The sequence below is a fragment of the Enoplosus armatus genome, chromosome 10, assembly GCF_043641665.1.
Source record: "Enoplosus armatus isolate fEnoArm2 chromosome 10, fEnoArm2.hap1, whole genome shotgun sequence".
NCBI classification, from domain to species: Eukaryota; Metazoa; Chordata; class Actinopteri; order Centrarchiformes; family Enoplosidae; genus Enoplosus; species Enoplosus armatus.
This window is the reverse complement of record NC_092189.1, coordinates 5,573,239-5,600,619: the sequence shown is the minus strand read 5'-3', so window position 1 is coordinate 5,600,619 and position 27,381 is coordinate 5,573,239. Positions and strand designations below refer to the sequence as shown.

Below are 27,381 nucleotides of genomic sequence, written 5' to 3'. Positions count from 1 at the left end.
TGTTCACGAGTAAGGCAGCCGCCGTCCAGTCATCCCTCCTGCGCCCTCGCTGCCTCACTCCATCTCTTTCTCCCCATCTCTCACACTCCTTGTTCCTCCCTCTATCTCACACTGTGCATCCATCTGTTTCAAGAACTTCAAAAACACTCCGTATCCCCTCGCTGCTCCGCTTTATAAGTTCACTCCAGTTCAGCCCATTGCTCTTTTATGTCTTAAAAGCTCGACTTCAAATAGGAAAAAAGGATCTCATCTTTCGTTACTATTTAAGCACTCTATGAAACTGCAATGCAAATATTTCTTCTATAACATTTGTTTCTGTCTGAAAAGGCGAGCTGTGCAGAATTAAGCCTGGTGCATGGGCGTGATGTGTTGCAAGCATGAAAGATAGACTGAGGGTGAATGAGTGGGAGTGTATTCATCTTAAACCACAGGATCTGCTGCATGTTGGATTAATAGAGCTCGGATGCTTGATTTGGAGTGGAGCACTCAGGGCTGTGTTTGTTGTGACCTCTCTCATCTCTGCTCAAAATGTCTCCCCTCTGGATGGGCTGCAGGCTTTCTATCCACGTCCTCAAATCACAACCCTGGAGAGCAACAAGAGCTGTGGGAGTGTGTGTGTGTGTGTGTGTGTGTGTGTGTGTGTGTGTGTGACCTGTCTCTCTGTCTCGGCCTGTGTGCTGGAAATTAATCCATTATTGGAGCAGCCTTTCACTTCTGAGTGGTAGCATTCCTCTGAGTCCAAAGATGTATCTACTGTACGTGTGTTTTGTCTGCGAGGCGAGCATTTGATTAGGGTGTCGGGTCTCTCTCGCCCGTGGCTGAGTTTTGGAGAGAGGTGTGCGATGCGTCTCGCAGCTCTGGCACTGCTTGACTCCAGCTGCCTTTGAATGCAGCTTCAAAGCCTGCCTCGCTGAATGTTTCTCTCCACATGTTCTGGCAATATTCACTAACCCCCCCCCCACCCCCCCACTCTCCAGTTCTCTGCTGTGTTTTTCTTGCCCTCGCGTCCTTCCCACCTCGCTGTGTCCTCTATTCTGCTGTACACCGTGTCCTCTTACAGCGCATGTTTGCCGATTTGAGATAGACCACGACTCACCTTTGACCTCAGCGAGGACGGCAGCGCCAGAGATCAATGGAGCCGATGGTGAAAGACAGAAATATGGAGGCAGAGGAAGCAGCCCGGCGTATTCTGTGTCAGGAAGGACCAGCAGTATTGGTCTATGTGCATGTCCAGGGCTTCTTGTCTTTTATTAAGATAAAAGAGGACTGGAGTCTTTTTGGATGTGGCTTATTGTACCTGGGCTCGTTTTAGAATCACTTAAATGAGGTGATGTATTTTACTATATATGGATATTAATATGATTATTCAGATTATGAGGATTCCTCTCTAAAACCCACTGAGTCCACTTGTAATCAAGCACATAGCATTTATAATGAAAGTAACACATAAACCACCCAGTTTTCCAAATTTCACAGTAAAATCAGCAGTAAAACTCAGTCCTACTCTTTTTTATTATTAATAATTTTTATTATTATTATTATTATTATTATTATTATTATACGATTAATAGAGGGTGAATATATATCAAAGGAACTGAACATTTATAGTAAATTGTTGTACAGTGTGAGAACTGGTGGAAAATGCCCGAACTCATGCTTTGCTCCAATGAGTAAAGATTTATAATAATTCTCACTGATAATACGCAAAATGAGTTAATAATGATGATAATAATAAGTCGGATGTTTGTGGCTTTTATACTTTTATTCTTAAGAATAGGAAGGATCATTCTAGTTACAACTTGAGTCATATTGTTGTAGTTTTGGCCATCATAATAATTGTACTGATCAAGTCGGAGGAACATAACGACGTTGCTAAAAAAGGAGTCGTATGGGAAACACGAGCGGACAGATGATGATGCAGGTTTTAAACAAAACGAATGCGTCAGAGAAAACAGGCAAAAATGATCACCCAAACCGTGTGTTATAAATGTTCCTCATTTGTTTATGGGGAGCCAACTACAGGTAGACCAGAGGATGGATTCTCATTGTCTCTTATTTTGCCTAGCTGTGGGGAAACATTTTCCAGAAGCTCATTGGGGGGCAAATAAATGAATGAAAAGGAAAATCTGCCAGTGTGTGTGTGTGTGTGTGTGTGTGTGTGTGTGTGTGTGTGCGTGTGTGTATAACTCCAGTCCTTACACCTCACTCACACTTTGCCCTTCCACTATGGTTTGCCAAATGTTCGCCCACACTGTCACCACCTGGCTACTGCTGTGCGCTGTGTGATTGCATTGTGTGTGTGTGTGTGTGTGTGTGTGTGTGTGTGTGTGTGTGCACGTGTGTGTTTGTGTGTGAGATGAGGCGCTCTCTAGCAGATGGAGTAACCTAATACATGTCTCATTCCTGCCCCGCTGTCCATTGGCCCTCATGGTCTGCTGGTGATGCTATCTGGGCCTTACCAGCATCCTGTCTGCTTTGTTCCTGGAATCAGCCCACCCCGCCCTGCCTCACTGCCTCGCCACCGCCGCCGTCCCCGTGAGCCCAGGGCACCCGGACTCAGCTCGTCAGGTGGAGCTGCTCTCAGGTTACCTGGTTGCTCTGTGGGAGCTGAGTGAAATGTGTCTGGAAAAACAACATATTGTTTACAGTCAATGAACAGATGCTGCTTTTGTTCTAGACAGGCTCATAAAATCCTAACTGAATACAAAGCCTGCTGGGAGGTTTGTGTGTGCGTCAGCCTGTGCGCAAATCTGTATGCTCAACACACTCATGTAAAAACCCTCAAACTCCAGTGTTGGTGATTTGCAGGTTTTTACTGCAGACACATGATGAGACATTTTGACCACCGTTGGCTTCATGAAGCCACTTCCTAAATCAACAAGCTGAAAAGGCTGATACAAGGTTTCCACCTGACACTGGCCTGCGTCCAGTCCTCCTGCCAGTCCTCTCTCTGCGTCCTGGACAGGTACTGTTTTGTCACCAGGACCAGGTGGCAGCGGCTTCTCTATCCGTCTCCGTGGCGGCTAGAGGTGACACTCCGTCAGCCAAATGGATTAGTCTCATTGGCTGGGTAATTTATTGATGTTTTCCTCTCCTGGGGATAATAGGTGTACGGGCCGCTGATTGATGAGGCGCATGTCTGCCTTGGCAGCGTGTCAGCGTCCGGTCAGTCAGTCTGGTGTGTTATGAGCCGGAGAGTTGACTTATGCAGCACCCAGACTGATGGCCTCATGGACATCAAATATGTTCATCTGACAGACCATTCATAGATTATGTGAAAAGCCTGTTTTATGTCAGAGCCGGAGTCACTCAGAGCTTTTGGGTGTCAGAAGTAAGTGACCTCACTGTGACACAGATTTATTAGACTTCTTTTACGCGTTAGACTACCTGAAATCTGCAGCACTTGTTCACAGTTTAATTGGGGGCTTTGATTGATGGCGTGATATGCAGAGAAAGTAGATATTATGGGGAAGCATTCACGATGTACCACCGCGGATTTACGGTATCCTCGATGACAATATGACAGAGAGTGGCTGTTGAATATTGGACTTCATTTAGTGAATATCCATATTTGAATGCCCGAGGAAGCTGAGACGCCCCAAATCCTTGGAGTAAACATTATCTGGCTGCTGGAATAGGTGGACAGAGGTAAAAGAGGAGAGGCAGAGACGTTCCCCTCTGCCTTGTGCTGCTGATCTGTCTGTAAAAAGCCTCCAGTCTCAGAGGGGGGACAGTTTTCCTGCAGCCAGCCTTCTGCCTCCATCTGTGACACGGGCAAAATGAATGCTACTGATAATTTTAAGCGTGACCCAATATGTTTGCGGGCTCCTGCTCTGGTAATGTGTGCTCTTGACCTCCTACAGTTGTATCCAGAATGTCACAGGTCCCTGACATACAGCCCCTCTCCCCTCCATTAGAGGATACCTGATCCTGCACAGGCTTTCAGTGGTGAAAGAGAGTGAGCAGCATGCGCAGGAAATGGGCTCACGATGGTGCTTACCATAACCCCGGCTACTTAGAGCCATTGAATAGCATTCATGAAGAGCCCTCTAGTCTTTGTCTTTATCATTACGAAGTGGCTCTTCGCTTTGTGGTGTAAGAGATACTACAGGTCGCAGCTGAATTACAGGGTTTGATGTAAGAGGCTTTTATAGAAACCAAGAAGACGAGAAGCAAATAGCTTTGAGGTGGATGTGCATTTTCTCACTGCCTTCAATTTTCAATCAGTAACCAAATATAAGATACTCACGCTTTTGTATTACCAGGAATAGAAGACTTTGCATTTATCTGCGTGTGTGTGGGCATGTCTCACCTCCTCCCAGTCTGTCTCCTCGTCTCGGCTGGCAATCTGCACATCTGCCTGCTCATTGATCACAGAGGGAAGCGCTCGCCAGACGCAGCAGGGCGGCCGTAGCCTGAAAATCTCACCAGATGTGCGCTTCTCCCGAGCATCCTCTCACACTCACCCAAACATCCTCAAATCTTTTTCTTAACCTTTATTCACTCTGCAGCTACATCGCTGAGCACGCATACTGTTTTCCACCCTGTTTCATATTCACACACACATTCAAATTTACAACAGAGGAAGTTTGGGGATAAACTGGCTGCTTAAAGCAAGACCGTGTTACTTGCCACTGTGGCAACTACAGGATAACAATAATGAATTTCCCGTCATTTCCCAAGATTCTCTTGAGTCAGTTGAGTCAAAGACATCATCGCGGAATAGAAACTTACAGCAACACAGTGTTGTAGCTTGAAAATGCGTTCAAACCCAGACACAAACTGTGCAGTCTGTGTTCATGCGCCCCCAATGTACCGACTGTACTGATGTTAGCTGTTGCTAGCTAGCAATGTGTGCACCGATGATGTGTATGTGTGTTCAGTACCTGCGTTGTGTTTCTGTGGCAGCCAGGGCTTTGACTGATCTCAAAGATTACCAGTTATTTCTGTTATTTTTCTCTCCTTTTCTAATTATTTCCATAAATTAATTAATTGGGTCACAAAGCCTCAAAATAAGTGCAATTTTCACTCAAGTTGAAACATTTTTCATCTCATATGGATGGGTGTCTTTGCCACCCAGAATGAATTTGCATCTGTTCATTCCCACTTGTTTCTATGTATTGACTTTACTCGGCATTGCCATACTAACGTTTGCTGCGTGTTGAGTCTGAATACAGCTTTAGACAACCTTGCAGCATGTCTCCTGCTGTTCACTTCTTGTTATACGTTTGTGATAAAAATCAGCGAAACGTTATTCTTTGATGTGCTGAAATGTAACGCAACAGTGGAGTCATAAAGTTCAACTGAACTGACCAACGTTTTGTCTCTTATCAATGTAACTTTTAATTTGAGGGATTAAAGGAAGATTGTGGTAATTAGTCTTTCAAAAGTTACATAGCTGAAATGCACAACAGCAGCAGTTAGTCAGAGAGTGGGCGTAATGTACATTTCCTTTCCTTTATTGTCATATTCTCATGTGGACCTCCTAATGTGCCTGAAATTGCACACAGAAAAACGCATTATACATTCGACACAAAAGAGACAGAGCTGTCACATCGTTTCTCAAAGCTGCCCAAGGACCCAGAGCACTGCACAGGCTGACGAGCTTCATTTGACCTCAGAGAACCATGAAGAGAAAGAAATTAAACTATCCGAGCAAGAAAAATCAAATAACAAAGATGAAATGGATAGCATTTGTAGCGCAAAAACCAATAACTTCCTCTAATGTCCCCTAAACCAGTGCCCCCCCCCCCCCCCCCCCCCCACCCCCGCCCTCACAAAGCAGTTGCAGCTATCACTCTCAACAAAGTGATGTAGTGGACTAGCTGCGGTATAAATGGGATTTCGGCATACCCAGCTATTCTCCTGTCCAAAGCTTCATTTCACTGACTCTCAGCTCCCCTGCTAAGTTCAGTAATGGAGCTTTAAATCCCCTCTGTTGTTGGGTCCTCACTCATTTTGCTACCGGGTCGATGATAGAGCTCTCGCTTCTTGTGCCACCTTGTTGATAAGACTTCACTTTGTGCCTTGAAACGCCACTGATTATTTTCAGCCACGCGCAGCTCCCTCCTGCATGCTCGGTATGATTTCCTTCCCTGCAGACATCCTCATGGCCATGCCTCTCTCAGGCTGACTAATATATTGAGATTAACTCTCTCTTTTAAAGGGACTTTTTCTTTAGATTCCGTGAGCTCTTTTCTGGTCTGATCTTTAGTTGTGTTTAACGGTCAAACCCCGAATCTTGCTTTTCATGTGTTATGGAAGCTTTGCTCTCTTTATATTCCAAGTCATCGTCTGTTATTGCGGTATATGTGTGTGTGTGTGTGTGTGTTTGTCCTGTGCATGTGTGAGTCCCATTAGAGAAAACAACAGATTGAGAAAAACGGGAAAAAGTGAAACAGAGGCTGTGCGTGGGAAGTTTTCTCTGACTGTGGCTGTTAACGATGGGATGGATGTTTGGGGGGAATTGCATCTATTTGAGTGTTTCATGTTTTTGAGCTAAATTGCTGCCTATTTTTTGACAGCTTGGCGTAGTTGTTGTGATTACTGAGGCATGTCATCACCTGCTGTAACAGCTTTCAAAAAGGTGGCCCGGCTCTCACCTCTCCCGTGTTGTTCTCTTGCTCTCTTGCAGAGGCCTTCGACCTGGTGCTGCGTCACGGCCGTAACTCCACCCTGGCCATGCTGAAGTCAGAGTTCCCGGGCCTCGGAGGGGGAGCCCAGAGCTCCGTGGGGCAGCTCTTCCTGGACATGTCGCTCTACATCCTGGGCTCAGATTCCACAGTGGACCACATGGTAGCGGTGCTCTATGGTCGCCTCTTCCCCCTCGCATACCGCCGCCTGCTGGGGGGCAGCGTGTCCTCTGTGTCTGAGGAGTGTGTAAAAGGAGCCTGGAAGGACTCCGGAGCATTTGGCCCTTATCCCAAACTGATGATGACCCGTCTGTCTCGCTCCCTCCTGGCCACGCGAGTCTTCCTGCAGGCGCTGAACCTGGGCATCGAGGTCGTCAACACCACAGACCACCTGCGGCCCAGCCGGGACTGTAGCCGAGCCCTGCTGAGGCTGTGGTACTGCCCGCACTGCCAGGGCATGCTGGGCCCGCCAACCTGCAGAGGCTTCTGTCAGGCGGTGATGCACGGCTGCCTGGGGGGGGCGGCGGAGGTGCAGCCTCATTGGAGGAGCTACGTAGACGGCCTGGGGAAGCTGGCCGGTGCCATGAGAGGAGAGCAGGACATGGAGGCTGTTGTTCTCAGACTGCCGTCAATGATCAAACTGGCTCTCAAGCATGCTGTGAACGCCCGCACCCGCCTCAGTGCCCTGGTGAGTCCAGCACACAAACACACCCACACACTCAATATGTGGGCGTCAGACTACAAAGTGTGCTGCATTAAGAAATAAGGGACTGCTGAGACAATGAAATTCAAATTCAAAATCTTCAGGAAGTCCCGTTTGAGTTTGAAGGTTTACCAGACAGTTTACAATTTATAACACTATGAGATGAGAGTGTTATATCCTTTTTCAGTGCTCAATGCAGGCCCGTTTTGTTGGACAGAAAGTTAATATGACTCCACACTCATGTTGTTCATGTTACAAAGTCAACTGCCAGGAATACGTATTTGATTGACCAAAGCAATCTGTTGTGATGATATTGTATTGCAGTGAAGTTTTTTTTTTATGATGTATTTTATGATGTTGTAGTGCTAACATCATGGTCGAAGCATGTCCCTCAGAAGAACACACTGGACATGAAGAAATAAAAGAAAAGTTGCAGTTCACTGCAACAAAGTAGACATCACCTTGTAATAAGAAATCCCAAACACTCAACTAGACACGGCTACAACTGACCTACAACATGTTCTTTCTCCACATTCAAAGCAAGAATGCACCTTGGACTGAGCTGAATCAAGAGGGAGAGAGGAAGGGAGGCGAGCAATCATGTCTTTTTTAGGGCAGCCAGACAGATGCTCCCAGCACGTCTTGCTGAAACTCGTCTCTCACTCCTCGGCAGTGACCCGGTATGTGTGGCTTGAACTGCGATAAAACCGTCAAGTTTGTTCGTAGCCCACATGTGAAGTCAGGGAGAAGTGCTCATGAAATATGAAGGGCCTTTTTCTGGCAGAGTTACAGAGCTGGATGTGCTTCTGCTCCTGTATATCTGCTGAACTTTTCACTCTCACACCCAGAATCCCTGCGGTGACCAGGTTTCCACTCAGAACCCATCATTTATTAACACACAGGTTGACCTCACTTACTCTCCAGCACGAGGGCGTGGTTGCATCCATGAATCGCTGACTTAGGGGAAATCGCTCTGTGTGTGTGTGCGAGATCCTTATCCAAAATTAAATAAGGCCTGTGTGGGTTTATTTAAGACTGCAGTCCCAGTCGCCACAGATTACTTTACACTCTGTTTATGGCTCTGACTCTGGTTCCAGTATACGGGATTAAAGCTGCTATGGCAGCGTATTGTTCAGCACTGTGACAAGGTCGTGTGTGTGCGTCTGCGCGTGTGAGTGTTTGAATGTAATCTTGCAGAGACACTCCTTGCTCAGTGGTGTCATTGAAGGGACAGAGGCATCATTTCCCTAAAGCCTAATTTTGTCTCGCTGAGGCGTCATGGGATATCAACCAAAATTAGACAACACCTGATTACTTCACCTCGAATAATAAACAGGGTTTGTGTGAATGAAATTAGGGATTAAAGGACCGTTGCAGTGGGATTTCATGTTTTAGCCAACTAACTATATATTGTCCATACACTGTATCAAAACCAACTTGAATTTCATTTAGTTTATTTTTTGTTACTTACATTATTGTTACATGGTAACGCAGTGTTGGAACAATATGAAAACCCCTCTTGCTGGTGGGTGCCAGTCACATGCATGAGATCTAAGACACTTTTACCGGTGGAAAGCAAAAAGATATTTAAAAAAAACACACTTCTTGCGGTGAACTCAACTGAATATAAGTCATGTAGTAGAGAGTTGCTCATCGTGCACCGGAATCACTGAAAGTAATGAAGAAAATCGGTTAACAAAACTGTTTCAACAGGAGATTTGTGTTTGGATTTTCACCAGCATTTTAAAATAAAAAAGAATCAGAGCCAATAGTAGTGTAGCATTTCCATGTGATTATATCTTTTAAATTATTCAGATGGAATAAGGTTTCGTTTTCAGAAAAACAAGACCGTCCATGTGTTGCCTGCAGCCCATTCATCTTAGACCACAGTGACATGGGTCATCTGTGGTCTATCTGAATGGGTCAATGTGTATCAGCTGACCGTCTCTCGTGACCCTCCTCTTGACTGAGGGCTGAACGTCGATGCTTGACTTTGGTGACAAGACATCTAGGTATAGAAATGATATTGACAGATGAACGTTGTGTAATCGACTCCTCAACAAGAAAGAGAGAAAGTGAGAGTGAGAGAGCGGGGGGAGGACGTAGAAAGCATGCACATGTGGATGAGTGAGAGAAAGCAAATGTGTGCATATATGGACGGAAAGAGAGAGGTGAAACTTTATTTGGTAATTACCCAATTAAAAAATAGTGTAATTCAGTGTAATTCTACGGTTTAGCTAGTGACTTGTATGTAACTGCACTGCAGACTAGAGTCTCTGCCAACAGTGACAATATTAAGCTGTGACAGATGTCTCATATGTCCAATGTAGATTAAATGCGCATTCAGTAGACTCACGTCATACTTGAATCTTCGAGTGGAATCTGTGTCCACAGGTCAGATCCATGGCGTGGGTCGGTTGGTGTCCCCGTCACAGTGTCTTTTCTGATATAACCACTGGAGGGCGCCATAATCAGAAATGTTCAAACACAGAGTAGCTTTAAAATGTTTTTTTTTTTAAATTCGATTAATATAAGTATATATAAGAAATATATATAACAAATAGGAACCTAATGTAATGATCTTCAGTGAGAACTTGGTTGGATTTTGGAGCATCCTTGAGGGCCTCATCACCAAACATATTGTTCACTGCATCTAGTTTAAAGTCATTGCTTTGTGATTTTCTAAATGGATTTTAAAATGTCTAAAAACGGATGGCTCTATGTCTTGTTTTGTGGTTTAATGTGACTTTAAGAGCTGCAGCTGTGGTCAGTATCTCTCACTTCACCTCCCCTCCAGTGAGAGTGCAGACCCCTGTTACAGAGGGTGACAAACGGATCGACTCTATCTGAGTAAAAGAGTCCTCGAGGTGCGGGAGAGACATCTCCTCTCTTCTCTGTGGACTTGAAACATGTTACTCTGCTGGCGAGATGACCACTCATCGTCCGCCAGCTCGCTCCCTGGCATGTTAACATTCATTTCCTCCATCCGGTGCAACTCCAGCGTGAATCAACCAACGTTCAGAGAGCTGGAGAGGGCAGCCAAGAGCCCTGCAGCTCCAATCTATTCCCCTGTCAACTTCCCACCCCTCTCCTGGAGTTTGATGTCATCCACCTCCGTCTCTACATCTCATCCTCAACATCCTTCTCTCTCCTTCATCCTGCCCCCCCCCCCCCCCCCCCCCCCCCCATTTATTTCTTTTCCTCTCGTTCTTACGCGCCGCTGTGAGAAAAGATGCATGATTTATGAAGCTCTATTTTTACCAGTTACTGAGGAGAAAGAGAGGAGAGAAACAGCGACAAAGAGGGGGAGAGGAGGAGGAAAAAAAGAGAGAAGGATGGAGGGGAGAGTGTGAAGAGCGAGCCCAAGGGGAAGGAGGACAGGAGAGTGTGGAGGAGACATCCATCACCCTGTGACCCCTCGGCTGAAAATGAAGACGGGAAGTAGGTTGAGACAGAAAGATGATGGATCTGGCCAAGATTAGAGGAGATATACTGCAGAGTACATGAGCTGTGTGTTGTTACACACTCGTCACAGCTGGGCGATTAGTTATAAGTCTAATCTCGTTGTGTGCCTGTAACATTGTTTTGTCAATAAAACACTTTTCATCAGCTCTCATTTTTTTGTTGTCTTCCCCTTTGTGCACTCAAGCAGATCAAATCACATCTGAACTGTTGCTTCACTGAAGAAACGAGCACTAATTAAACCTCTGCTGCGTCTTTATTACTTATTAATCGATTCAAACATGTAGGCTACTGTAGACAGATGTAAAATCCATTTGAACATTCAAATATGCAATAAATCATGTTTAAATGCTGTAACATATCGTCAAAGTGATTATTCATCGGGTCGTATGTTTAATTTGAATTATTCAAGATAAACTGTTGTTTTTAAAGGCCCAATCTTTATCTGCCTGTATCATTGAAAAGTTTGACTTAATGAAAATAAGCATTGTGTTCGTTTATCTGATCATAATTTAATTTACAGGCTTTTTCCGCTGTTTTCTCGTCAGATATGTGTATTTAAAGACCTGTCAGTCAGATTTGGGATCATAAAAAGTTCCAATCCTGTAGTTTGAATTATTATATATTATATTATATTATATATTTGTATATGGCTTTAAAAAGATGAAAAAACACACAGACTGACATGTTTTTAAAATATTGAATACTAACTCAACTGTAGTAGCAAGCTTCTTCATGCTTCTTAATGTAAGATATGACATCACTGCACACTGTATCCTCACAGGTTGTTAAAGGAATAGTTTGATATTTTGAGAAATACGCTTATTCACTTTGTTGCCAATAGTTCGATGAGAAGCTTGATACCTCTCTTGTATCTGTGTGGTAAAGAGGGGAAATCTGCCTACCAGCACCTATAAACTAATGGTTTATGGTCTGTTTCAGTGTAAAAACAACAATTTTCTGTTTTTACACAGGATTACGTGTCTGTTGGCCAGCTAAACTAACTGGCTGCTGGCTCTAACTTCATATTTACCATACAAATGTTGAATGTCTAACTACTTACTGATCATCATTTGTATGCGATATAAATGTTGATGATACAAATCTACAAATTACACATTTTTGAATAACATCCTTTGAACTAAAGGGCCATTTATCAGATCTTCATCGCTCTCCTACTGCAGACAATTTGCCCCTCATGGCACCTTCTACCTTCCGCTTTGAAGAAAAACATCATGTACCTACTTCAGACCCACAGACTGTCTCATCTGTATCAGAACAGAGTCTATAAAATCAAAAAGACATCAGGCTTTAATAGCTTTTCACAGCTCTGAATGCTTCAGGAACTGCACAACTCTGAGTGAGAAGTGTGAAATACATTTTTCGTACAAGCATCTCTTTAACCTTGATGCACAAACAACTAATGTCTCATTTTAAATTAGACTCTGATCTGCACGGCTTACTCATCCACTTTAGTGATGAGTTCAATTAAGGTCAGTATTTAGTCACCTATATGTTTTGGTACTGACAACTTTTGTAATCCAACTTTGTGCTAAAATATGAACAAATATTATTTTCAAAATATTTGGGGATTTGTTGATCTCATTAATGAGATTCCTGAACCGGTGGATTTACTAAATAGGCGTGCGGAGCTGAACTGATTAGTGAGATTTAAAGATTAGACTGAAAGAAAAAGAGCTTTAACTGAAACTCTGTGTGAGTACATGCTTTATGTTTTGACTAGCTTTGATCCGTGTATTTCAATGCTTTGTGTCCTCTGCACAGATATACATGAAGCCAAATGCTCCGATGTCTCAACAAGCCAGCTGAAAGAGGGCAATCTAAAAGTACAAAGAAATGGACACCGGGCCTGTGTTCATTTAGCCATTACAGAAATATATATTTAGGGGTCCAAGCTAAACAATTGAATAATATGGAGACATTAGATACAAACAACTAAGCATTATCTAATCATTTCAGATGTTAAGGATGATTATTTTCTAAGGGGGTTTATAGTTTTACATCTGGTGTTATTACGATCATCTGTTATATGCGGTTTCGGTTCCCTGCTAGTTTTGCCCACATATTATTTACCACACGGGCAAGTTATGAGATAAATTACAGCTCTTGTTTTACAACCGATGATGATAATAGGAATAGATTTACCCCACTAGTCCTATTAAGTGTGCGGTCTGTGTGTGTATCCTTGTAACTTGTTGATGATGTCACCGATTGTTGATTACCACCAGGTGTGGGATATATAGAACGGTTGTATCTGACACTTGTATTGAACTTGCCTTGAGAGAGACCAAGTGTGGTCGAAACACCGGTATTAAAATCTGTGGAGCTTAGTCTGCGGCCGTCTTCTCTTCAGCACGTGTTATCGCCATGAGCTAGTCTTTGGAGTGCATTCGCCACACAACTCTTGCCGATACTTCTGGAGTTGCCATGGGGTAAGTGGAATATTGTGGAGCAACTAGCTCAGCTAATTTGAAAAAAATAATCTAGATGTATTCACATTTGTGTTAAAGAGGAAAATAATAGATAAACAATAGAAATGAGTCGCCCAGCTTACCCCAAGTGGTAGTCATACAAATGCCAAGTTGACCAAACTGACGTAAACATTGACAGTTTAATTGTATTAAAGCAATATTGACAATATCCACAGTAATGCTGTTAAAATGACATCTACATTATATGAACTGAACTCATTTACTGGTGTCTGTTAAGGGGTACTTATGCTCGGGGGGGGGTACGTGAGGGTACGTCAGACAAGAAGGGTCGGGAGCGACTGCTCTAGCTGAATTTTGATTCAAATCTCGAAGTAGTCTGGCTGAATAAAACAACAATTCAAGACATTTTTAAAACAACTTACACCACATCAAACTGGAAGATATTGTTGCACCACATTCCAAATTTCCAACCCAGACAGTATACGCTGGAAGATATGAGAGCTGTCTGGTGTTACTTTACTTTTGACACATAGTGAGACTTTTCCCTCATCTTCGTATCACTGGGAGAATTTGAAAGGGCTTCTGCTGAAATAGGATTCCTATAATGTGTGCATTTCACCAGAAGTCAGTTCCTATGCTGATGACAACAATGCAGGGGGGAGGAAGAGGAGGAGGAGGAGGAGGAGGGCTGAGTGCTGACTCAGTCTCTCCCATGAGCCTGGACTCCCCTGGAACACAAACATTACTCACCAAATATTCTCCAATATGCTGTTACAGCTGTGCATGGCACCCTGCCACCTTTCCACCGCTGATGGTATCATCTTTCCCTCTGAAACTGTTTGCTTATTAATAACTTATTGTGACCAAGATTAATGTAGCCTATAAGCCTGATTATACATTACAGTGTCAGGGTCCACGTGCATTGCCATTGATTGGTTTGGAGTTTATCTTTACACCATGTTTGCACAAGCACAGCGCCACATGGAACCTGAGATGTAGGTGTGTGCAAGTGCATGGACTGTGTGTGTGTGTGTGTGTGTTGTATTACTGGCCATCAGCACCTCTCTCTCTCTGTGAGGCAGGCTGCTCAGAGCAGATAAAAGTGTGCAGATATTTCCTAGCTCTCACTCTGAGGGAGGCTTTATCTGCAGACTCTCCTGTTGGTTGTGTTAGTCCAGCCCTGGGTGATATTAATAACCCACTAATGAGGCCCTTCCTTGAAGAATCCGGAAACAATCGGCGGGTGTGTGTGTGTGCGTGTGTGTGTGGGGGGGGGGGATCAGTCTTTCCCTTGTGCCACAACTCCCCTACGGCTTCCCGGGAACGCACAAACAAAAAGAGGAACGCAGCTCCAATCACATTAATCATGGCCTGTGGGAGCACCGGCACTCGCTCCAGGCGCCGGAGAACGAGAGAATTACACGAGAGGAAAATGTGGAGGGAGAGAATGGGGTGTCAGAGACAATGGGCTGAAGTGTGTGTGTGTGTGTGTGTGTGTGTGTGTGTGTGTGTGTGTGTGTGTGTGTGTGTGTGTGTGTGTGTGTGTGTGTGTAGTACAGTGGAGATGGCTAGTCAGGGATGCTGGGTATTAGTGAATTCCTGGTGCAGAAGAACTCAACCATCTGTGACTATCAGGATTGTGTGTGTGTGTGTGTGTGTGTCCTTGGATGACAAGGCTGTATTGATTAACCCTGATGATTCTGTCTTACAGCTGATCAGCATGTATGTGTAGGTCAGCATGCATGCAATAAACAAGTGTGTGTGTGTGTGTTATGAGTATATTATGTAGGGGTACATGTTTATCATGTTAATGGGCTTAAGTGCATTATGTTCAAATGAGTAATTGTATAAAATGATTTGTTTTTGTTAATGCTGGGAAATCTGTGTGTGTGTGTGTATGTGGCCTTGGTTGCCACCAGATAAAGATGCCTAGTGCTGCTCTATCTGGTCACATCAGTATTCAGCAGCAGTGGTGCCAGCCTATTCACTTAAAGTGGAGCTGGGCACAATTAGCTGTTAACATTACATGGCAGAATTAAGCCTCGGCCAGTATCCCCGGGGGAAATTAAACCACCGGCAAATCATTAAACCACAAGCTAAACATTAAAAGCCATTTGCATTTTTATTGCACCTGAAAAGAATGTGTCAGGTCCATTATCTCTGAGAGACAGAGAGGGACTTCTTATTTATTATTGTTATGTCGTCCCGCGTGGAAACACAATGGCATTTATGTGGGGAGAGAAGAAGCAAACGAGAGGCCTTATTTTCACGCTTGCGTTTTTTTGGAGTGTTATGATTACAAATTTGAACAAGGCGGAAACGGCTGGCAGAGGATACAATGACTTGTTTGTAATGCAAATCCCCCTCGCTTTCATCCCTCCCAAAAATAAACAAACCCAAACAGATGACAATTTGCAGAGGGGCTCAGCTGAGTAAGGCCAGCAGTTTGTCTGTTGACAGGTTCTTACTGTCTGCAGTGTCATTGCTATTAAGAGTTTGAATAAACAGGCTTAGGGCCAGGAACTGGGAGCAATGAAACATAAGTGGGGTGAAGAGGTTTGGGGAACTGAATTCACTCACTCAGTCCCACCATCTCGTTTTCTCCTCTCTCCTCTGCAGGTGAGCGGCATGTGTGGACACACTCCTCAGCGGGCCTCTCGCTCAGTCAGATCCCCTCCTCCCCGGCCTCCCGCTGCCTCTGCAGCCCGCAACACGCAGCCCTCATCCTTGGACTCTGATGAGACTTTGGCTGGCCTCCGCAGGTGAGGCCATCGGGAACCGTAATCCAGCCTGAGACCTTTCCAGCTGATGATGCAGCACTCGCTCGCCAGACCACGGCAGGAGCAATCTATGTCTGACAGACAAATATTGTCCCTGACACTGTGGACAGGTTTCCTCCTGTTTCCTTGTGACACTCAGTCTTTCTCCACTTGAGTGTTTTTAACACCCCTGATGCAATAACAAGCTTAAATGAACAGTGTAATAATGCCCAGCGGGGCTGCTGGCCTCGGCAGCACAATGGCCAGATTAATGTCAATTAGGAACAGAGACACCGCTTATTCTTGCCGCTTTTACACTCTCTTTCTCGAGGGGGATCTCATCGACTTGCTTTCACTGTTATCAGGCTGAATTCCCTCTCTTATTCTACCTCTGCCTCCTCGTCTTTGTGTTTCTTCCTTTGTTCCTCTCCTTCACTCACTGTAGGACAGTTTCTCTTTCTGCTCTTGTCCCAGCTGATGTGTGTGAGTCATATTCAGATTAACTGAAGTTTTAGTCTTTGTCTCTCTCTGTGTTGAACATTTCCTTTCTTTGCCTACTACAGGGAGTTCATATCCAACCTGAGGGGCTTCGGCTCCTTCTACAGTGGCCTAGGGGAGGCGCTGTGCAGCCGTGAGCCTGCTCCAGCGAACCACTCCCTCTGCTGGAATGGGCAGGAGATGACAGACAGGTAAATCAGTGACATGCAATCATTTGCCTGGATCAACAGCTCGAAAACTCACTGCAGGCCCTTTGTACATCTACAGACATATCCACACGCTAGCACACCCTACAGCCTGCCAGATGGTTTATTGGCTCCCAAAATGATCGGTTATACAAATAGTCTGCTCTGATTCTTGAATTCCCAATACTCCAGCAGCACGTCTAGGAGAGTGTAGGTTAGTTGAAGGGTAAGTTTGCCCAGAGCTGATGAGCTTCACGCAAGGGCCCCCCTCTCCCACAGAGAGTGAGTGTAAATCTTGACTTTGGCTCTATGGGATGTTATTAATGTCAGGCGTGCTGTCACCTTCTTCTCGCTTAGTTAATTGCCGTTTCGATCGTTCTCTCCTCCTTCATCCAACATCTCCTGTGCACCCTGCAGAACCTCATTTGGTTTTCGCAATATTTCACTTCACCCCTGTCCTTTGGCTCCACACATCGTAGCTTCTTCCTTTCTGCTCGCGCCGTCAGCTGGCCCCAATTTCAATTTGGCTCAGATAGTTATAGATATCCTCCTTTTTTTTTTTTTTGCTTTGTAAATTATGTGTGGAATTTAATCAATGCAGAGGCATACATTTCAGACGAGAAGCGCTGAAGGTTAATGCTTTACCTCTTGTTCCCGCGGACTGAGAATAAATTCTGAGATTTCTCAAACTGCTGAAAGAGAGTCTGTCACAAAGATGGAAAAAAGCCTCAATCTGAGGAGGAGACATCAGGTTGGCATGGGGGCAAAGCTGTCCTGAGGGAATGATTACAAGCTGGACCAGACAGTGCGATAGGAAGGTGCAGGGACGCGGGAAAGGAGACGAAATGATGGAGAGATTACAATGTCTCGCAGCAAGCAATTCTCCGTGTCATCTGCGAGGGCATATGCCTGCAAATTCACTCCGGTTACATTTTCACTCTGAGATTTGTTGTGGATCATCTTCCATTATCCTCCCTGATAGGACCTGCGCCAGAGCCAAACGTGGCATTCTTTCTCATATTGTCTCATGCAGATAAATTTAGATTTGGTCGGGGGTGAGGGGGGTGAGCGCTGGAGGGGTCGGGTACTGAATGTCTCAGATACTTGAGGAGTGATCTTTTGAGCTAAATGTGGCGCTTTTTATCAGGCGTGTTTACCATCCCACCTGGAGCCAAGATCAGAGGAGCAACACTTTTCACCACATCAAAGAGCATTACGCTGATAACTGTGATAACAGATGTGACAGCGTGTCAACTGAAAACATTAAATTTCCATCCCTCTTTTGAATCTAATGACAGTGTAAACTCATGCGCGTGTGACAACTGATAAAAGATTAAACGCTGCGTCAACTGTGAACATTTGATTTAGGGACTGTATGAAAGTTAATAGGGGGGAGAGGAGGTCAGAAAAGGGGGAGGGTATTGTTATTTCTCTTCTGGCTCAAGGTAGAGCCTCAGGACTGTTTTTGGGAAAGGAGGGGACTGTTTTTTTAAATTTCTTTTTGTCCTAAATTGGTATTTTATTTCAGCCTTCCTTTGTAAAATAGTTAATAGTTGCATAAAAAGTTACAAGAAGAAAATAACAAGAATTGTGCCATGGTTCATGAACGTGCGCTCTGCAATATGCAAAGGACAACAATTCTGTCTCTGTATCAGGGTTTTATTAATGTGTTTTTTTTTCAGGGACAATGCACATTGACCAACATCCATGTAAATGTGCCATGTTAGCCAAAAGGCTTATTTTCAACAGTTGTCCCCCGGCCAGATGTTAAATTAGCCCTTAAAACATAACAGTTACATGCTCTGTAAGGCTGTACTTAGGCACAGCTTTACCTTAAGCTAAATGCTAATGTCAGCACACCAACATGCTCACAATAGTCAGTAGAATACATCGTCTGGGCATCATGGATATCAGTGCCAAATTTCTGGGCGATCCATCCTGTAGTTGTTGAGATATTTCAGGCCAAAGTTGGTGGGCAGACCGACAGACGGACCCTCAATGCCATACCTAGAGCCACGCCACTAGCATGGCTAAAAAAGACTCCTTCCACTTGTCTGCATTGGTGGCACACATTAGAAATTCCATCAAGATATTAAGATGTAATTTGAGCTACCCGATTAAAACAAGTTGTACTAATTTTCGTTGCTATATTATTATTGTTATTATTATTATCATCATTATTATTATTATATATTGTGTTGTAGTTTCAGTCAAGGCAAGAAATCATGAATACCCCTGGAGAGGGCTTTGCTTTTTATACAAAGTGAAACAAGGTTTCCCCCCCCTCACCAGCCAAATCATTTTCATACAGTCCCTTACTGTTCTTTCTACGATATCATCTAAATTTTTGATTCTTTTTGCTCAATATGACATTCAGCCTGAAGAAGTACAGTGTATTAACGGTAACAACCACACTGTTTACACACCATGGGACTGGAGGTGTGATCCGGTGGCGTGAAAAGCGTCAGACTCCATTATTTATTCCTTCAACACCTGGACTCCTGTGTCTGTCCCTCTGTTTTTTGTTCTGATGGGAGGGGGCACTCATTCAGACTGGATCTAATAGCATGGTAATTGGTGTTAGATTAGATTAGGTTATCATTGGAGTTAACTGATCTGATCAGCTCTGCTGGCAGCGAACAATAACACAGACACGATCAGATAACACACTGAGAGCTGACAACTAAGACCAACAGTGGTGAAAAGCAGTTTAACGGTGATACACGCGGAATTATGTCTCGGTAAAATTATCTGACTGGCATCCATCATGTGAAACACTAACCTGCCTCGGCTCCTTGTCTTCACTCAAAATCTCCTTCCCCTAATCCTCCTTCCTCGACCCATATTTCCTCTTTTCCTCTCCTTAATGGATCACACATCTCTCTCCATTATTAATGTGATAATTAGAAGCGGAGAGGGGTGAGATCATGGCTAATAAGAAGAATAAATAACTGGGGAAATGTAATTTGAGTTTAATGAAAAGTCTGACTTCGGGGAGAGCGAAAGACTGATGAATGGAGATGGCAGGTGAAAGGTATGCGTGTGTGCTCTGGGCTGTGTCACAGAGATGAGAACAGCGTATGACCTCATGCTTCACACACACACACACACACACACACACACACACACACACACACAAATGTTTTTTTTCAAGGCCCTCGTCTCACTCACTAACCTTTTCTCTGGAAATCATTTTTCACTACTTGGACCCATTTTGTCCTTCATCTTTCCAACATTTGCAGCAATATAGCGCATGACATTTACGCTGAGATATGACCTCTGCCATATCACCACAGTGCCGGGGGGGAAGATATGTTGTCAGTCCTAACTCTAGTTCATCTAAACACGCTTGTCTCGTGCGTGCAGGGGTTGTTAGTAGTCTGCTCCTCTGGGCTGTGACAGTGGGGTGGGAAGGGGTTAATTCCCGGCACTGCCAAGAGCGAAGAAGCACCTGCAGGAAAGTCTCAGACTCGCCAGCTCCTCCTCTTGATAACATACACAGGTGTCAACAGAGCCGTGTTTCCTCAGATACACGGAGAGACATGTAAGCACCTGCCTGTAGGCTGCTTGTACCTAAATATACCCTCACCGCTAAAGCAGGACAAAAGTACATGTCTGCTAATGTCCTCTCATTACCGCCAGATATGATTAAAAGCCACTAATTCACCAGCTTAATGTGCATGGAATTAATTATCAGCCAGACTTTGTATAATGGTTAAACTCCTTTGAGGATGTTTCATCACGTACAAGTTACATTTTACACATAATGCCTCAGTCTGAGTGCAAATCCCGATAAAGGCTGCTTCTGAAACATTTTGAACATAAATACTTTCTTTCTAAGAAGTATGCAGTCTCCACAGCTTTTATTTAAAAATATCTTGAAAGATTAAAAATGTAATTCCCTGTTTAACTTTAATTAGGAAAAGTTCATCCTTTGGTTATGGTTGACTTACAAATGAGCTTTCCAGCTTTGCAGAGAGGCCCCTAAACTAAAAACCAGAAGAGCTGTCATTCACGTTACCAACACTAGATGGTGATAAACTCCTTGTTTGGAGTGATGGAGCGATGGTCAGTTCATCATGTCTTACACTCATGAAGCTTATGCTGGGCTTTCTAAATACAATTAAACTCCTCCTAAACAATCAGGAACACAAGAACTGAGTCTTTTTTTTTTTTCTCCCTGGCCTGTCAGGTTTCCTGGACCAGGCCTGAAGCGGTCGCACCCTGGCTCCGAGTCCCGAAGCAACAAGCCCCCTGAGCCAATCATCAGCCAGATCATAGACAAACTCAAACACATCAACCAGGTGAGCTGCGTACCTGTGTTGTCCAGTGTTTGTACGTGTCCCCTCGTCATTCTGTTCCTGTGAGTTCTTGTGTTGCACTGTGTCTTTCACGGTAAGTCTAAACACCCTGCCCTCTCCTCTGTGGAGTTGTAAGGGTTTACCTAACTGTTAGTTCTTCCTCTTGGTTCACACCTGGACATCGATTTCCAGGCAGCAGCAGGTCTCACTCTGCAGTTCCTGCAGGGGTCAGCACGGGACAAATGAAGATGTGAGATGAAGACGCTTTGTGCTGTAATGCACCTTTCCCTCCCACATTTGAGAGAAACTCCACTGACAAGTTGTGTTCAAGGTGATGTCAAAGCCTTGCTGTTTTTAAACGTTTTTATTATTAGTCTCATCTGCACTGCTCCAAAAAAACAAACAAACAGACAAGGACACATTTTCTGAGGGTGATGGGGGTTGTTGTGACGGACAGGAATTATGCCCTCCATCCACAGTAAGCCCCAGCTGTCGTTAAGGCCAAAGCCTCCCTTTTTTCGCCACTGCCATCGCCATGGAAACCACCTTTTGGAGTGGGCTGGCTGAGTGCAGAGATGCTTGCATGTAGCCTCTGTAGGTAGATGTATCAGCCCACAGATCTGTCTGTATTTCCTGGTTCCTGGTGGTTGCACTTGTAGCTGTCAACGCGCAGGATTGCTGCTGACCACATACCCACCCCCCTCCACACACACACACACACACACACACACACACACACACACACACACACACACACACACGCCAGCTGAAAAGTGCGCCTGCATGTGTGCGTTTTTGTCTGCATGTGTGTGTTTTAGCCTCTGAGTGCTACAGGCCTGTCACAGTGGATTACAATCCTTCTCTCCTGTTTAAACAACCTGGGAGATCCAAGGAGCAACTGTGGACCTTCCTCCACCCCCCCTCTGACAGCCAGAGACCCTCAAGAAAAACACAGAGGGTTGTGGTTTGAGACGCTGTAATTTTCTCAATTACTTTTGCTGTCTTACCTCATCCACGCGTAGTCCTGCTGTAAGCGAGAGGAGCGATACTTGAACAGGAGTGTTAGGTGTTTCCTTTCTCCCTACCCTCTTCAAAATCCCCCACATGATTCATCCTAGGGCTGACTCTAAATGTTTTATGCAGCTTTAAAAGATAATTCCAGTTTATTTTTATAGTTTTGGCCATCTTTTCTACAATTTATAACAAGCATTGTACTCCCCTAATGCTGAGATCTGGGAACACAGCAACATTGCTAAAGTAAAGTCAGATAAGGCAAGAAACACAAGCGGTCACATGATCAGGGAGGATGCAAACAAGCAACTGTTATTCCAGACAATCCAAACCACTTTATTAAGTGGTGATGCCAAAGGTGAGTGTAAGTTGTCAGTAATAATCCCTCATTGGGGAGGGGGGCACGGGAAAACTGCACATGAACACAGCTTTGATGGAAGTTTGGGTAATAATTTTACTGCTCACCTTTTATTTTCTCTTCCACATAAATTTGGCTAACCTGGAAGTTTGCTTAAAATCTGTATGATCTTCTGACTGCGCATTGCTGAGTAGGATGTTGTTAATACCAATAGGGACAATAGCCTGAACTACAAAAATAAAACCCAAGTTGCGATACACCGGAATCATCCTTTCATCTTAAAGACACAGGACATGCACACACACGCACTCTAATGTAATAAGCCTTTAAAAACTTCCTGCTTTGACAGGGACAAACATTTGTACCCATATGATTACAAGCAGAGCTGCTGCAGTGCGGACTGTTTACCATGTGGATCGGGTTCCTGATGGGCTTTTGATGAGATTTTGCAACAAAATGCATTTGGTGAAACGACTGAGCTCATTGTGTTACAGACATTCAGACAATCCCTTAGAAACGTGGACACAGTCAAACTCTCTCTCCCTGTGTGTGTGTGTGTGTGTGTGTGTGTGTGTGTGTGTGTGTGTGTGTGTGATCAGATGCTCTCAGTAACCTAATATTCGTGACCTATCGGCTCCCACGTTGTACTGATGACCTGGTATACATGTGGACATTTATGGGCTTTTGATTCTGTTTACATAAACGGCTGATATTTATGCAGATTGACGATTCACATGGGAGCTTTTAATGCCATATCTGATGACCATACAGCAGAGTCGAGCACATTTCTGCATGAACTTCCCTTTAGATCTCAACATCAATGTTCTGGATTAACATCTGACAAAAGACAGACTGCGCTTGATTGCATATTTCATGTGCAGTAAAACTGTTTATGACTCACGGCCGTTTGTGTAGAAATCAGATTACACAAATATTTTTAGTACAAATCATCACTATACTAGGGTGCACAAAATAACAGGAACGCCTTACAATGTGATGCAATATAATACACTCGTCCTGCAATAAAAACTCCCCTTGTGAAGTGTACAATATTACATTTTTCTTGTGCCTGAGAGAGCTCTCTCAAATTTATGGCAACCTTTCGATTTATGGTGTTCATAAATTCACGTTTCATTATATTGTAAGTTGTTCCTGTTTTCTGATTTTGTCTATCCGTTTGTATATCCGTTTTTGTAATCTGAAAACATGTTTGGAACAAATGTATTGTTTGCTGTTTGCCGATAAGAACGAGACGAAGAGTTTACAGCCATGCTAGCGGATAAACTTAGAATTCTATGACAATCCGTCCAACGGTTGTTGAGGTATCAAAGTGGTGGACTCACAATTCATAGATCCACAATGCTAGCATGACAAAAACATATCTGCCTGTAGAGACGGCGGATCTGTTTTTTTCCCCCCAAATTTCACCAAAGAGGCAAAACCTTAAACTTGCTTTATAATCCTGCTAAATGTTTATTGACTATACCCAGTATTTCTGCTCTGAGCTGGCATGTTGTAAACAACCTCTGAAGGCACTGGAGAAAGTGATGTTGTTTAGTTAAAAGCAGTTTTACAAGGTCTCCGCCTCCCCGCCAGTTGAAAGACCACCAGCTCTGGATGTTTCAGGGCTAAAAGCAAATGGACTAATTAACCGTCTGATATGAGAGAGAGGAGGCCACAACTCACAGATAATTACTTTCATCTGCCCAGTTTATATGCAGAGAGTATGAGGACAGGCCAACGATGAGATAGTACGTGTAATGTTCCTGGAAGTCGACCAGGAGAGTGCCATGCTGATTTAAAAACGGCATATCTCATGATGTCGCCTGTGTGTTTGAGCGTCGTGTCCAGCATGTTCAGAAGAATGTGAACGTTATTGTCCTTTATATGTATTCAGCTCCACGTTCAGGACATGGGTCACTCGCATACGGGTCTTTACAAGTCCTACGAGGCTCTTTTATCTTGCACACGTTTTCCATTTGAATGAACATTATTCTCCTTTTGGCTCAAACAGTGAACACAATCAATGGTTCTTCCAGTTCGTACTGACCCACTTTCTAACCACGAATAAGTCCCAGCCCACAGTAAGCGAGACTATGTCATAAAATATAGGGGCTACGCTCTCCAACAGTGAAGGGGAACATGGGACCCCTCCAAAGAATCCACTTCCTTCCAACTTTAATCCCCCTGATGTTTCATTCCTCCACTCCTAAGTGCTCCGTGACGATGGCCCTGTGAAATGCAACTATGCGGCGGAAATGTGTCATTTCTCACGTTGTCAGTGTTGATCAGAGTATCAGCAGATTCAGAGACAGTTTGGCAGGGAGACCCTTGCCTTTATGCCTCTGTGAGGCTAAACTAAACACCAAAAGGGGGAGAAAAAAAAATCTCAGAGCCGGTCGCCTCAGCTTATAAAACAACGTTTTCTCACGCCTAAAGCAGCTGATGTCATGACTGAGCCGTAGCCAAGTTTAAAGTGAACTGTGCACTATAAATGGATGAAGAGAAATGGCTTTCTGCTTTGGTTATTGCTTCTCGACTCGGAATCTTTAAACAGTGGACGACTGTGAGGAGCCATGGACATTTTCGTGCATGCTTTACACTGTGTAACAAATTCCTGTGTGAGGTCCTGTCTGAGCGCTGAGCCCTGTATATGCAGTGAGTTAAAGCTGATAAAGACGAGCGGACATCGACAGGCTTTCCTCGGCTGTGACATCAAGTTGACGATATTCTGTGATGCCAGTCCGAAGTTTTCTTAATGAGGACTCACACTGTAACTGTGACCCTGCATTAACACTTTTTACTCATTTTGTGAAAACTGGGCAAGCGAGTTGCCTCGTGCGGAGACATATTCTGGAGTCAGCGCTCCTAAATTAGAACATATTATTTGTGTGATGTGTTCTTGTTCTGAGGAGATGAGTTTGTTTTTCTGAACATCTGTTTAACTTCCCAGAGTATTGGGTTTCTCCTCCGAACAACTAATCTCACAGGAGATGGTTGAGCTAGTGGCAAAATAGAGCAATTATGTGATTGGTCTTTGATTACAGAGCGTTTCCCACTCATTTGTCGGATGAGGTTGCCATTTGGAGGGTCAGACCTCCTGGGATTATTCTGACAGCCTCTTCTTGGCTATATGACACTTTTTAGAGAGATACATTTGGAATACCACGGCTATGAAGGGCATCTTTGTTGAGGATTTTTGTGAATCCCTTTCGGCAAAACACAATTATTTCATCTTACACTGTTAAAATTGCTCTGTCATTTGGAGAATAGCAAACCTCTTCATATCGTGTGCCAGACCTTTTTATTTTTTAGCACCTTATTCAAAGGTTTTAGCTTGTACTTCCATCGTTCTCTATCTCTCCCTGTTCCTTGCCTTTCTTTCCATCTCCCCAGCTGTGCTGAGTTGTGTGTGACAGACTCCAGCTCTGTCGCCCCTTCCCTCCTCCTGCCCCCCCCCCCCCTTCTCTCCCTCTCCTAAACCCCTAGACCCCCCCCCCCTCCCTCTCCTCTCAGCTTCCCAGTCTAATTGAAGCCAGAACCTGGGAAAATCCTGCAGGTAGGACAGGAATCCAGGGTGGAAAATAAACCAGATCCCGAGCGCCACAAATTCCATCACGCAGTCTCACTTCCTCCGAGCCACCAGAGCCTGGGCAGCGTGTGCTCAACACCTCGTGCGCGCTCGTACAGAATACACTCTTTAATATATAACTCGCACACACACTTAAGCCAGGAGAGTTTTTACTGTGCACACTTGCAGCAGTTAATCTTGTGCACACATAGTTAGGAGTACAGCAGATACATTTCCAGCTCATATACAGCAGTGACATATAAGCATACAAGTGGCTATAAACTAAAGCAACACTTCAGTACTCTTTGAAATGTATGAATAAATATAGCGCTGTGTGTATTATTTATTACAGTAGAGATAAATGGAAGCTGCTTCATGATAAGGCCAGCATGCGGTGGCCTTTTCCTACAGGGTGTGCTCACAATCAGACTAATAGACACCATGGGTGTCAGACTAGGCCTGCTGTTTTGTAAACTTACACTTGCTAACCTGGCCATTATGCTCGCTCCAGTCAAAGAGGCTGACTTCTGTTTGATGTTATTTACTGAGGCTTTTTGAAGCGTTGTTTAATATACCCCCTCGGGGCCTTCGTCCTCTCGCCTTCCTACCTTTTATGTGTGTGAAGTACGGCTGCTCTGGAAGCGGAGGAGGAAGGAGGGCTGTTATGCCGCTATATTTGTGAGCGGGGATAAGCCATGAGGGTTCTTTAAATGAAGTGTGACACCTGGTGTAAACCTCTGAGGAGCTGCAGGGTGTTTGTAGAGGAATCCCTGTTAGAGCACCACACACGCATGTTATCCTTTCGCTTTCCGGGGACTTCTGACTCCGTGGTTTAGGATTTGAGGAATTATGGTTCCTTAACTTTAGGAATCCAACTATCAGATACCCCCCACCCACCTCCATGCACACACATTTAGACACCCCTCTCCCACCCCGGCTTTCTCCCCTGCTGACTGGGAGGTCAGACAGAGCATGTGAGGGCCCTTTTCCTCCCAATTAGTCTGTCTGCTAATGAGGCCCAACCATCCCTTCTACCACTGCCACCCATTCCTCCTTACCTCCATACCTCCACCTCTCCCTCCCTCCCTGTCCCCTCCTTCCCCCCCCCCCCCCCCCCCCCATGATCCCTGAGGCCCGAGCTGGGGTCGCCTCGCTCTACCCACTCCACCCCTTTGCTCCCACACTACTACCACCCCACTGGGTGTAATTATCACGCAGCCGGCTTATAAAAACCCTGCTGCACAAGCCAGGCAGCTGGCTTGGTACCCAGGAACCAGAACACACACTGTTGTACCTGCGAGTGTGTGTGCTGCGGGCTTTACATTCTCTCAAGCTGATATTTCTTTGCTGATTCTTAGCTTTTTGTTGACCTGTCAGGGAGCATAGACATGGACAGCTGAGCCTTCCTGCTGCAGCCTCTGGTCTGATCCACACATCCTGGGCTTGTT

The 27,381-nt window shown here is 44.5% G+C and overlaps 1 protein-coding gene across 1 annotated transcript in view; it reads left to right on the top strand.

Annotated features, from left to right (window-relative positions):
* Positions 1-27,381, top strand: part of gpc3 (glypican 3) — an 89,477-nt gene that overhangs the window by 42,353 nt on the left and 19,743 nt on the right. The window contains exons 3-6 of the mRNA XM_070913736.1: positions 6,635-7,320; positions 15,870-16,012; positions 16,573-16,698; positions 20,885-20,996. Of these exons, the coding sequence (XP_070769837.1) occupies positions 6,635-7,320; positions 15,870-16,012; positions 16,573-16,698; positions 20,885-20,996 (1,067 nt within the window). The remainder of the gene's footprint in view (positions 1-6,634; positions 7,321-15,869; positions 16,013-16,572; positions 16,699-20,884; positions 20,997-27,381) is intronic.